The sequence below is a fragment of the Microcebus murinus genome, chromosome 15 (assembly GCF_040939455.1).
Source record: "Microcebus murinus isolate Inina chromosome 15, M.murinus_Inina_mat1.0, whole genome shotgun sequence".
NCBI classification, from domain to species: Eukaryota; Metazoa; Chordata; class Mammalia; order Primates; family Cheirogaleidae; genus Microcebus; species Microcebus murinus.
In genome coordinates, this window is record NC_134118.1 from 23,836,808 (window position 1) to 23,849,626 (window position 12,819).

General features: G+C 35.9%; 1 protein-coding gene across 7 annotated transcripts in view; it reads left to right on the plus strand.

Annotated features, from left to right (window-relative positions):
- CARMIL1 (capping protein regulator and myosin 1 linker 1) overlaps positions 1-12,819 on the plus strand; it is a 318,790-nt gene that overhangs the window by 254,116 nt on the left and 51,855 nt on the right. For all 7 annotated transcript variants that reach the window (XM_012741301.2, XM_012741297.2, XM_076010502.1 and 4 more), the window contains 2 exons: positions 2,569-2,656; positions 4,927-5,076. In XM_012741301.2, the coding sequence (XP_012596755.1) occupies positions 2,569-2,656; positions 4,927-5,076 (238 nt within the window). The remainder of the gene's footprint in view (positions 1-2,568; positions 2,657-4,926; positions 5,077-12,819) is intronic.

Consider the following 12,819-nt stretch of genomic DNA (forward strand, 5'->3'; position numbering starts at 1 on the left):
GTTTGCTGTTGTGAGTATACTGTTGTGAGCAAATACACAGCCTATAAATAGGCAAAGAGGCCCACTCTGACCTTACCTAATTTTCCTTCTGGGTTATTTTGGTGGGTTTGTGATACCATGTATATGTTAGTGGTGCCTTTGGGGTGTTTACATAAATTTTTGTTTGAAAAAGTTTGAAAAATATGACAAGATATAAATATTTAGAAGCTGTGATTACTGGACACTTTCCTGAATTTTTCCATGGAAACTAATAAGTATTACATTATAACTCAGTTATTATGAGATCAGTTAACTCTCATAATGTTTCTTAGTTGGGGAATCTGATTACTAAAAACCGATTTCAGAAACATTTTTAATTTCCCACTTTAACCATTTCTGAATAGTGATAAAATATTTAGATGTAGCAGGAATAATAGCTCCTGTCTGAAGAGTTGGGAGTGGTTTTAACACATAAATGACAATCCATAAGGAAAATGGAGTCAAAAACAAAACAAGCCAAAAATTATAGTATCACTCTCTAGATATCAAAGACTGACAACCTTAAAGCTGTTATTAGATTATGTAGAACTTTGAGGACTTAGGAGTTCTGCAGTAACTGGATGGTCTCGGGTCTAAGGTACAGCTATTTTTTTTTTATTGTTTTTAGTTTGTTTTAATAAAGCTTCTAGAACCTACTTAGCTGAATTTAAAGCAATTGGTAGGACTTGAGAAATTAAGAAAATACTTTTAGAGAGTTTGTAGGACCCCATAGATTAGCGATTTATGAACTCTTGCCCTTGCTTGGTATGCTTACGTATCTCTGTAACCTGTGGTTTCAAAATTTTTCTTGAAGGCCCTTAAATATTAAGGAAAAAATGTATTGGCCACTATTCTTTTATAATAGTGGGTTCAACACTAATAGATCATACTCTGGTGCCTTTACTGGAGTATAGAATTCTGTCAAATATGGTCACTTTCTTTGAAATGGGCAAATCCTGAAAGTTGAACAGGAATGAATCAATTTTATGCTCATTGACTCCTTACTTAGCTGTTTGTAATGCATTATGCTGAGCGTTGATAGAATGAAAATATGCACGTCCACACACGCATGTTTGTATACATTCATATACATGTGTACATATGCAGGTTAAATTGATTCATTTCCTCTAAAACTTTTGCAAACTGGAAGCTCAATAAGGAAGCATAGTACCCAGTAGCAAAATAATGGAAGAATCCTGAGACATTCAAAAATAGTTGCATTTTTAAGATTCTGTCTTTTTTGGTATAATTTGGAACAGATAAACCATTCCTCCCCGCCTTCAGCGAGAGTGAGAGAAAAAGACAAACTATTGAACCTATAGTTTTACAATTCCCAAACACATCTAAAAATAATGAAGTATTTGCAATTAGATTTCTAGGCTCCTCTGGAAATTTGGGATGGGACCTAGCAATCTGTATTTTTAATATGAGACCTGTGTGACTTACCAGTGGACACCTCTGGGGAATAATAAATGAAGTATGAGATAAACCTAATAGCTGGTGAGACCTTGTTTCGGGGATGGGAATTAAAGAAACATCCTTTTATCTTTAGCCCAGAAAAAGTTTTACTGTAAGGCATCAAAGAGTTCGTGCTTCATATTCTTCTGCCCCATCATCAGAAACCTTCCTGTGCAGAGAAATCTCCATACAAATTATTGCCTTTAGGTTAGCAAGATTTTTTCCTATTACAGAAATACATTTTCAACTTCAGCTTACAAGACAATATTGGAATATGGCTATATATTTCTCTAGCACATTTACCTTCAAATATATCGTGCATTTATGTACATTTGTATATATGTGCATTAAGGTATTCCTACTGAAAACACATATGGAAGTTGAATTGTTGGGAATACTAAATTGTGAAAATGATAACCAAAATGCCAGCCATCTTACTGAAATGTTAGTGACTGCATCTGTGTATTATTGAAAACTACAAGCCGCTTTCTGTTATCTGAGCAACTTTCTGAAGTCAGGCAAGAGGCACCCAAACTGAAAATTTTAGGAATCTCTGTTCATAAAAGAAAAGGGTTACTGTGAATTTATAACCATTCAAATTAAGAAGGTTAGTCAAAGCAGAAGCAGTGTAATATGGTGCCATTTGCTTGGTGAGAAGTTTTTTTAAAGGGTGGGGGATATGCATATTAAAGCAATAACTGATTTAACAACTAGACTAGACTTTCTTAATTTACTCGAGCCCACATTTGTTTTCATTTATATCAATGGATGAATTGTTCCTCACCACATGGTACATCTGGTTCCCATTAAGTTTGTCTCTATTCAGATGTTTTTCATTTCTACCATTAAATCTTGGGTTTTGATTTGAGGCAGGTTGAAATTGGTGAAGAAAGTCTGTTACCTGTGTGTTTATGGGAGTGTATAAAGCTTATTTTTAGAAATCTTTAGCCCTGTTCACGCATTCTTATATTCCAGTATTTAAAGAGAGAAATAGAATCATAGTTGATCTTATCAGCATAGCATCAATGGTGGATGATTCTTTTCCCTTTGCACATATTAAAATGCTACTCTATCCTTTTGATTTTCACATAGTGAAGTAAAGTTGACAGTGGCTTCCTTCCTGTCTGATCGAATTGTGGATGAAATCCTGGATGCACTCTCACATTGCCATCATAAACTGGTGAGTGCTGTGCACATGTTGTGCAGGACCTCCTGTTTCAGCTCTGCTGAGATGAAGGATGGCCTCCAGCATGGGGGGTATGGTTTCTTTTCTACATTTTTTTACTCCTTTGCAAATTTATGGGTTAAGATCCTAGTTTTCCTCATGGCTCTTTTCCATCACTTGTAGCCATTCTGGAGCGTGTTTCAATTTCTCAAGAGGGAATGACAGGGGAAAGTAAAAGTGATCATATCCAGAAATCTTGTTCATTTATAGTACATGCCAAAAGTTTTGGTAGGAGATGATGTTGAGACTGAGGTTCAAAATTATCATTTTAGTTTATTTAATATATCTGTACTCATTTTGTTGCTGTCTGATAAGATTATTTGAGGATGGACTATTCTGAAAACATGGGAGAAATGAAACATTTGGAGGCTAAAGAAAGTATAAGAGTAGAATGGGCATAATCTAGTGATAGCTGCTGACTGCCCAACAGGTGCTTCAGATATAACCAAGGTGAAAAATTAATTTCCTTCATCTAGAATCTGGTTCTATATCCAGGTAAGGGACTTTACTTCCAATATCAGTGCATATGAAAAAATATATCAAAAACTTCATGTTTCTCAAACTTCAGGAAATTTTCTGAGGCACAGATGAATTTCTTAGAAGTGGTTATATGTTATGTCTCAAAAATATTAGCAATATGATACAGTAGAAATCTCCCAAGCAAGTTATAACAGCATTCTAAGAAAAAATTTCAAGTTAACTGTGTAGGGTGGAGACATCCAGTTTCATGCCATTGAATTGTTGGATGATGCTGGAGAACTGAAATAAGAGGAGCAGCAACAGCTTCTTCTACATGAAGCAGACAAAATGCATATTTTGAAAAATTCATTTGAGAAAAATATATAAGACTATCTCCTAAAATTTAAAAGAATAAGACAGACATCTCTAGTGCCACTACTCAAAGTATTGCCTGTGGACCGGAGCTAGCCCACTGATGGCTCCCCAAGAAGCAGCATTGAGAAACATCTCGAGAAATTTGAATGGCCACAATATCCAAATACATGTTATTTTTCTAATTTTTTGTTTATATTGTACCATGTCAATATGTTGGTTTGTGCCAAATTGGGCATATAAAAAACTGGTTCGTCATCACATTGAATTTAAGAAGCATTGTTCTCTAGTTCCTGACACAGTAAAAACCTACATCAATTCAGGCCTTTCTTTTTTTAATAAGCACAAGCAAAATCATTTTAGAAACCCATTTTGGGGTTTATTGATAACCCATAGCTTCAGGAACTGCCTCAAAATGCTCATGTGATGACACAAATACTGGATATTGTATCAACATAACTGCATGTGACAGCTACACCGAAAGTTTGAATTTTTCAATTCTTTGCATTTGTCCTTTTTTGAAGAACTTACTCAGAGTTTGGACTTTTTTTAATAATTGAAAATGAATTGCGTGAATGCATTTTTGTCAGTTTGAACTTCATTTTAGCATTAATACTGCTGATTTGGATTATAACGAAAGAGATTATTGTATGCAGAAAATAGTATCGTCAGAATGAAACTTTGTTTTCAATGACATTCAGACACTGTTTTCTCCAACTTAAATTTAGAAGTGTTCCCAAAGGTTTGATGGACTTGTCAACTAGTTTTCATCATTTCAAAATAATTAAAGTTCATGGTGTTGGATCAGCTTAGCACTGGAGTTTTTTCATTTCAGCCTAGTTTATTCTACCTCATACTATTTAATTTTTATTGTTTATCTAAAGTATAACACTGCACTGAAAATTAATTATATCAAATATGGTAATCATTATATGAAAACAGCGAAAGCTAGCAATAAATAAAATTTTGTTACTGATTTCCCTCCTTTAAGTCCTTTAAAAATAACAATAGTTGGAATCGTTTTATTTCCCTCAGATACTTGTAAGCACTAGTTATAGGAGATTCCTTCAGAGGAAATATCAAATAAAATTAACAAAAAAAGAACACTATTTTATTCTAGGCTAAGTAGTTTCCTCATTTACTAAGGGAGATTTGTCATTTCTTTCTTAAAACACTCTGTTCTCCAAAGAAAGATAATAAAAAAGGTAAGTTATTCTGTTGTAAATTTATTAAGAATTGAGCTCTAGGAGGAAAAAAAGAATTGTCATTAACCGCTTGTCAGCATCGTCCTCCACTGCGCCATCTTGTGGAAGACATCTTCAGGAGTCCGGCTAAGCAGCTCTTCCCTTGTCTCTGAACTTGAAATTCTCCTTGTACATGTCTTGACCCTCTAGGCTGACCATTTCAGCAGACGTGGCAAGACCCTTCCTCAGCAAGAGTCCTCAGAGATCGAGCTGGCCGAGGAGAAGCCAGTTAAACGCTCCATCATCACAGTGGAGGAGCTAACAGAGATAGAGCGTTTGGAAGATCTGGATACCTGTATGGTAAGACACAGCCTTTGGCGGCACCATTATCCCAACTGGACTGTGCTATTGTTTTTCTAGAAATATCTCACTTTTTGAAATCCATCCAAACAACCCCCTCTCGCTCCCCCAACCTTCCAAGACAATTCTTTCAGAAACTTATTGCCATGCAGAGGATGCTAATGAAGTTAATAAATTTGTACAGCCCCCTTCTAAGGCCCTGTAGTCATAGTAGAAAAAATTCATAAATTAATTAGGAGAAATGGATTAAATAACTTATAAGGTCTTTTGTAACAGAAAAATATCTTTAAATAAAACTATAAATAAGCCATATAAGAATGGGAAAGGACTTTTTCTCAACTAAAATATGTAGGATGACTATTTCTTGGTCCTATCATTTTTTTCCTCTATTGCTGTTTCCTGTTTTTGTTGTTGTTGTTGTTGTTGTTATACAATTTTTGGTACTCCCTTGAATTTGGGTTTCCTGTTTAGATGAGATTCTGTTTCATTCTCTTGACTCTATGTGCTTTAGAAGATGGAATACACACTGAAGTGTTTACTTAAGCAGTAGGTCTTCATTCCTTACCCTTTTCTAAATTTCATATGGTGCATCCATCTGGCCCTACAAAAAGCATTTAGATTGTTGATACTTTTTTACTCTGAGAATAATTTTACTTTAGTCCTTCATTATTTTAAAATTCATATTTATCAGTATAGCTACTTCTCACTTTATCATGAAAACAGTTGTATGTGCCCATTTAATCCTCTGGATTCAATGTGTTTATGTTTTCCTAAAATATTTACTTTTTAGTAATTCCTTATAATCTGAGAGGATGGTAATAAGACTAGGTTTCATTATATACCCAAATGTTCCTATGTTAGTTTTTGATTTTAGTAATTTTTTAGATGCAGCCATTGTTAAGAAATAGCACTTACTTTTATGGCCAATACTATTTTTCTAGCCAGGAAGACAATGTAATGTGTCCTTATTTTTAACTGCTATTATCATTTTGTAAATTATGGAAATAAAATAGTCAAGTACTCACCATGTAAAGCCCTGTCATAATATAAGGAGAGTCACAAAGAAAGTCTAAGGTATAATCCAAGATTTCAAGTGACATTCTAATATCACTATATAAAGCTGAAAAATGACTTTTTATGTTACTACATAAATCTACAAATATATTTGATCTGTGTGGAGGGAATTATCAAGTTTTTGAAACTTTGCTTATCCAGTACATTGTAAAATGTATATTTCATAAGTATTTTAAATCTGTTTGCATTTTGAGGTATTAGAAGTCAGACACTATGTTATCATAGGGTAATTGTCCTGGAGAGCTCTTAGACTAGCCCTAAAAGAAGATAATTAATAGGAAATATATTTGAATTAAAAATTTAAAATTAAGTCTACATATCATGTTTCCTGCCAGAATTACTGGTCATGTGTAAGCTAGAAAGGGGTGAAGGAAACATGAGCTAGTGAGATGTATCTTGCTGGGTTTAGAGGTGACGCAGTTTGGGATGAGGGAGAGCTGGTTGTGAAAAGCTCACTCAGCCACTGTAACATTGGTTTTTAAGTTGTGTAGGCTTTGTTTGAAAGTTTGTTTTGTTTTTTTGTTTGATTGATTTGATTTGATTCTGCAAAAGGGAAAAAAGGTTGTTATCTTTAAAGTGGGTGAGGTGAGGGTAGTGGAGAGGAATCATTTTTTAAAATGCAGATGCAGGACCTCCGTGAGAACCTAAGGGAGAGGCATGCCGCAGGTGTACCCCACATGGATGGGCTTCCATGTTGTAAAAACGTCCGTGTCGTCATGATGCATACAGAGGCAGGAGTAGATGTGGATCTCTTTGAACAGAACTCTCAGGACAAACTGGGATAGGAGGGTGGTATTTATGTGGTTCAGAGGGCCAAGGAGGGTAAGCAGTGAGGACCAGTTTTGAGATGAGCACCTGTTGAATCTCAGGGTGAGGAGCAGGGCCCTGGGTGTGGGAGTGACGGAGAAACCCAAGACAGAGCTCTCTATAGAAAAACAAAAACTTAGATGAGCAGACATTTTAGTTGTGATAATAGCATTTTTTTGTCTAATATATTTTGTCTTCAATCATTGTTCTAACTAATAAGTTGTTAAGTAGTAGAAAACCAGAATTAAGTTTACTGTTAGTTTAATGAAAAAGAGTACTTTTTTGTGTAAAAAGGGCAAGTGAGTGGGTTTTGTACCGTAATGATTTCTCTATACTCTTAGTCTAAGCCACCCAAGATAGCACCATTTACATGGCAGCAGCTACCCCAAGTACAGGGATCTCTCTCTTAAAGTAAATCTATTTTCTGAACTTGAAGTATCTTATTCTGAACCAGTGGTACAGCTCACAGCTAACTTGGAAGAAGTAGAGTATTAGATTGGTCTTTTAAAATTACCTGCCCTTCCTGCTTTTATAATCAAAGTAGCAAATCATTATTGTTTTCATTGACATCTATTACCAGATATTTCAAGTTGTGATCCTCATGACGTTGCTTGGGGCGGTAGGGGGAGCAGTACATATTTCAAAGGGAGTGACATTTAATTTGTGATGGTTCTCTAATTTTCTAAATGAGCGTATGCATTTTCCTTGGCAGCATTTCTATCTTAAGTGATCCAGAAAATTAGGACACAAAAGTAACTGTTGTGTGGAACATTTCAGAAACACAAGTACATAAATACATGCATTTAACCTTACCCTCATGGAATTAAAAGCAGGTAGAAATTGTGCCAGAGATGGAGCTAGAGCACTGTTGAATTTGATTGCTTTGGGTGATGTTGTAGCTTTACTATTACCTAAAATCGTTTTTTTAATAGCCCAAAGAACTGCGAAACTTTCCCTAGGACATTCCAAAGTGACTTTGACACATCACCAACCTTCTATTCACAGATTTAAGATTGTTAACAGATCCTGGCACTTTTTGTCCAGATGTTCATGACATCTACTGAATCCATTTTTGAACATTTCTTTAGCAAACCTAGTAGAGATCTAGCCACCTCTTTTTTCCCTGACCTTGGATTTCTGATTTTCATGTTTTCTTCCATTTCCCCCTGGTCCAAAAGTCAATTATGTTTCAGTGCTTAAGTGTCTTTAAAGAACCAGTAGTTATAATTGCACTAGGGAACGTGTAAGGGCGTAAGTTAGGCATAGAAATTCATGTTAATTTGAATTTAAGGATTACATTCCTGGAGTTTAAAAACAATAATCCATATGATTGATTTCTTTGAAAAGAATTCATCACTTAGTCAACAACTATTAAACTTTTGCTTTGACTAAGTGAGGGCTGCAATAAGAATGATTGAGTGATTCCACGGGGCCTGTTATCTGCTGGAGGCTGACCAAGCTTCTAATCAAACTTAATTTTATAAAGTTAAAGAAAAAGGCTGTTCTTTTGAAATAGAGTGTCAGAAAGAGGAATTATTTAAAAGAAAATTTGTCTTAAATAAGATAAATTATTTTTTTCTTTTAACTACTAAGAAACTAAAAGGTAATCTAGTTCACCTGGTGGGATAAGGCAGGCAGGAGAGGATCAAGAACTATTAGAATAACCTGTGGGGTTTTTCAACCGATATGCACTCTCCCAGCCCAGAGGTTCATTCTGATACCCATTTAACTCCAGAGCAGAAAACCAAATGGTTTAAAAACTCTTCTTCGTGTTTTAAAACACTTGTGTAGTACTTGTGACATACTTGGCACTATTCTAAGCTTTTTATGACTGTTAACCAGTTGAATCCTCATAACAACCTATGAATAATTCTTATTCATATCTTCTGTTTGACAAATGAGGAAACTGAGGCAGAGAAAAGTTAAGTAATTTTTCCAGGGTTACCCAGGCAGGCATTTTGGTACCAGAATCTGTGTGTTTAACCAGCCTTCTATAATCAGTATATAGATTTTATCTGTGATATTTCCTATGATCAGAATTAAATTTTGCATTAGATTCAATTACACCATATTGATTTCTGTAAGATAGGTGCTTCCTAATCCCAGATGAACATGTGAACATAAGTAAAAGGCATAGTGTTAGATAATCATAATGAAAGCCTGGAGTTTTTAAACATTGTTGGAAAAAAAGTGTGTCAAAAATCTGCCGTGCTCCATGGTTATCCAATTGTTAAAAGTGATTTTTCCCACTTTTGGCTTACCTGTAACAATCTGTGCCTTTCTATGTGTTTTTTTGTTGGTGACAATGACTAATTAGCTTTCCTATATAGTTCTTATCATTTCAATCGACATACCTTATATGTCATGCTGAAATGTGTATTTCTTTAGAATCTTTATTGTTCATAGACCATCTGTTCTTCTGCAGTCAGGTGCTCTCAGGAAATCAGTATTCATAACTGTATCTTTCAATGTATTGGCCCTTGGGGTATTGAAGGATGCAGTTCTCGCTCTAATGATTAGTTATCTCTAAATATGTAATTTGTCACCATGTATAGTATACTACCTTTAAAAAGTAGCAGAATTTTGGGATTTAGGGTAGTGTGCCAAGTCAGTGAAGAGCCAGTGTCTGCTCCTTAGGCGTAACTAGTTCACTAATTGTATGTAATTTTTTCAGTTATTTTAATGAGTGTCATACCCATTTTATTTTTTTTCTTTTTTTTTCTTTTAATGTTTTTTTTGAGACAGAGTCTCACTTTGTTGCCCAGGCTAGAGTGAGTGCCGTGGCGTCAGCCTGGCTCACAGCAACCTCAATCTCCGGGGCTCAGCGATCCTACTGCCTCAGCCTCCCGAGTAGCTGGGACTACAGGCATGCGCCACCATGCCCGGCTAATTTTTTTTTTATATATATATCAGTTGGCCAATTAATTTCTTTGTATTTATAGTAGAGACGGGGTCTCGCTCTTGCTCAGGCTGGTTTTGAACTCCTGACCTTGAGCAATCCGCCCGCCTCGGCCTCCCAAGAGCTAGGATTACAGGCGTGAGCCACCGCGCCCGGCCTTTATACCCATTTTAAATCAAGAGATATTCATGCATAGAAGCAGTTCATCTGCCTATTGCTATTTCCTAGGAAAAGAATTTTAAAAGACTTGAGTTATTACAGAATATATCTTTGTGAATCCTGTCTCCAATGATAAAATAGCAATTATTTTTCCTTAAAAAATTCAACCTCAAATTTCAATGTATAATTTTTAATCTTTTTTATACAGACTAAAGACCTTTTTCCCTGCAGGAGATAGAGCAGACTTCACCCCCAGAGCCTTAAAGCTCCCAGTAGGAACCAAACTCCCGACAGAGAAGATGGGGAGTACTTAAAAAAAATCCCTGCATAAAATGACTTCAAACATTAACCAGTTGTGACAAGTCAGGATTATTCCAAAACCAGCCTCCACATTGGGCATCTGATTTGTTGATTGGAAATAATGATTCTTATGACCTAAATTTTGACATGTAATGATAATTATAAGGGACAATTTTGGTCTTCCCTCATGAACTGAATTAAACAAGTGACTGATAACCTGCAGGTTTGCAAAATAGAAACCATGCCATTGATTACGTGTATGGAGGAGAGTGTGGATGACACTGAGGTATACCTACACTTTCCTAAAAGAGAAAAAAACTTTTATGCTCATCATGAACTGGGTTTAAAATAAAAGAAAGAAAAAAATTAAAAATTTTAAAAAATAGAAAAAAATTTTAATGAAGTCCAAACTAATGAAGTCCTTTACAAGCAATCACAAATTTAGGAGAGCCAATAATAAATAAAATAATTTCTCTAAATTCTCACTTTTCAACTCTTAGAAACCTCATGTTTTCAATGTATCACAATTACATTTGCTTCAATAAACTTTAATGTTAAAAAGCTCCAAATTCTCACTAATTGCCAATTAAAATCAAAGACCAAATCCCTGTAGGATGAAAAGTTTTCTTTTTAATTGCTAAACAAAACAATATTCCAATTGGAGAAAACAGGGATATTTCCTTTAACTACGAAGGAAATTCTTCTTGTATTGTGAAAGAACCTGTCTAAAGAGAAAGAAAATAGGAGGTCCTTAAAGAGGACATTTTTACCTGAGTGATAGGGTAAAGGAAAAAGCTGGAAGAAGACAGGTGTTGGCTCTCAAAAGAGCCCAGGGGACAAGATGGAAATACTTAATGTTGGTGAAGTCTTAGGTAGTGGTGAGCTATCAAAAGACCTCTGAGCCAAAAATACAAACCAGAAGGCCATTCATTTTTTCAACAAATGCTTAGTGTTGATCACTGTGTACCAGGTAGTTTTGGCTTCTTGCTAGGAATGGAAGGTGAATGAACCAACATATCACCCACCAAGTTTGCTGTGTTTAAGGGCAGAAGTGGCAAAGCTAGTTATGGTGATCATAGATCTTCCATCTGGGTAAACCCCACACATGAATTTGCTTGGATGCTGGAAGAAATGAACTCATGAAGAAAGACTTGAATTCATTTAGGATACATCTTTCAACCCTTTGGTCAAAATCCACTAATGAGTCATGAAATCACATAATGTTGTGACCAGGATTTTAAATAAAATGATCTGAAATAAAACAAAGTATCAGATTACATTCAACGTTTGTTTGTTTTACACACAAGTACATATTAATTGGGGTGTGATATAAAATGTATTCATACAAATGAGTTACAGTCAAGAAAGTTTGAGAAACTTTCATCTACAATACTTTACCTGCTGTGTTTCAACCTTCCCAGAGTACTAAGCACAAAGCAGCTCCTTGCATTGACCTTATTATTTTCCCTGCAGAGATGCAGAGGTAGAAGAGATTTGGTATCCTGGAGAGTCTCTGCTAAATCAACTTGCTCCTTTTTCTTCATATTGTTTTGAACACCCATAGAATTGCGTTTCTGTAGTATGCGTTTGCTTTATGTCATTAATCATTATTAAGTACTACTTTAATAAATAAGGAGACATTGCATGTCATTATGAGGAGTTCCTAGTAGTTTGCTCTGTATCTTGCAGACAAAATGAGTTTTGCCATGACTGTGTCTCACTTGGGTATCGTCATTTGAGAGGCTCAGAGCTGAATGTGCGTTTGACCTATAAAAAGCGTTCAGTACTTGAAGAAGTGGAGTTTGTTGTGGTCAGCCGTAGTCTGGCTTCATTTTTTGTCATCTTTATCTTAATTTACTCATTAAAGAAAAATCTTGCTGTTATTTATGGTTCCTCAGATTATTTTTGGATCGAGGTGGTTATCTATTAATAAAGTGAAATAGGCCAGTCATGGTGGCTCACCCCTGTAATCCTAGCACTCTGGGAGGCCAAGGTGGGAGAATTGTTTGAAGTCAGGGGTTCAAGACCAGCCTGATGAAGAGTAAGACCCTGTCTCTACTAAAAATAGAAAAAAATTAGCCAGGCATAGTGGCACAGGCCTGTAGTCCCAGCTACTCAGAGATAGGAGGATCACTTGAGCCCAGGAGTTTGAGGTTGCTGTGAGCTAGGCTGACGCCACTGCACTGTAGTCAGGGTGACAGAGTGAGACCCTGTCTCAAAAATAGATAAGTATGTAATCCTAACACTCTGGGAGGCCGAGGCAGGAGGATTGCTTGAGATCAGGAATTCAAGACCAGCCTTAGCGAGAGGGAGACCCCCATCTCTACTAAAACAATAGAAAGAAATTAGCTGGACAGCCAAAAATATATAGAAAAAATTAGCTGAGCATGGTGGCGCATGCCTGTAGTCTCAGCTACTCAGGAGGCTGAGGCAGGAGGATTGCTTGAGCCCAGGAGGTTGAGGTTACTGTGAGCTAGGCTGACACCATGAGCCTCTGTCTCATA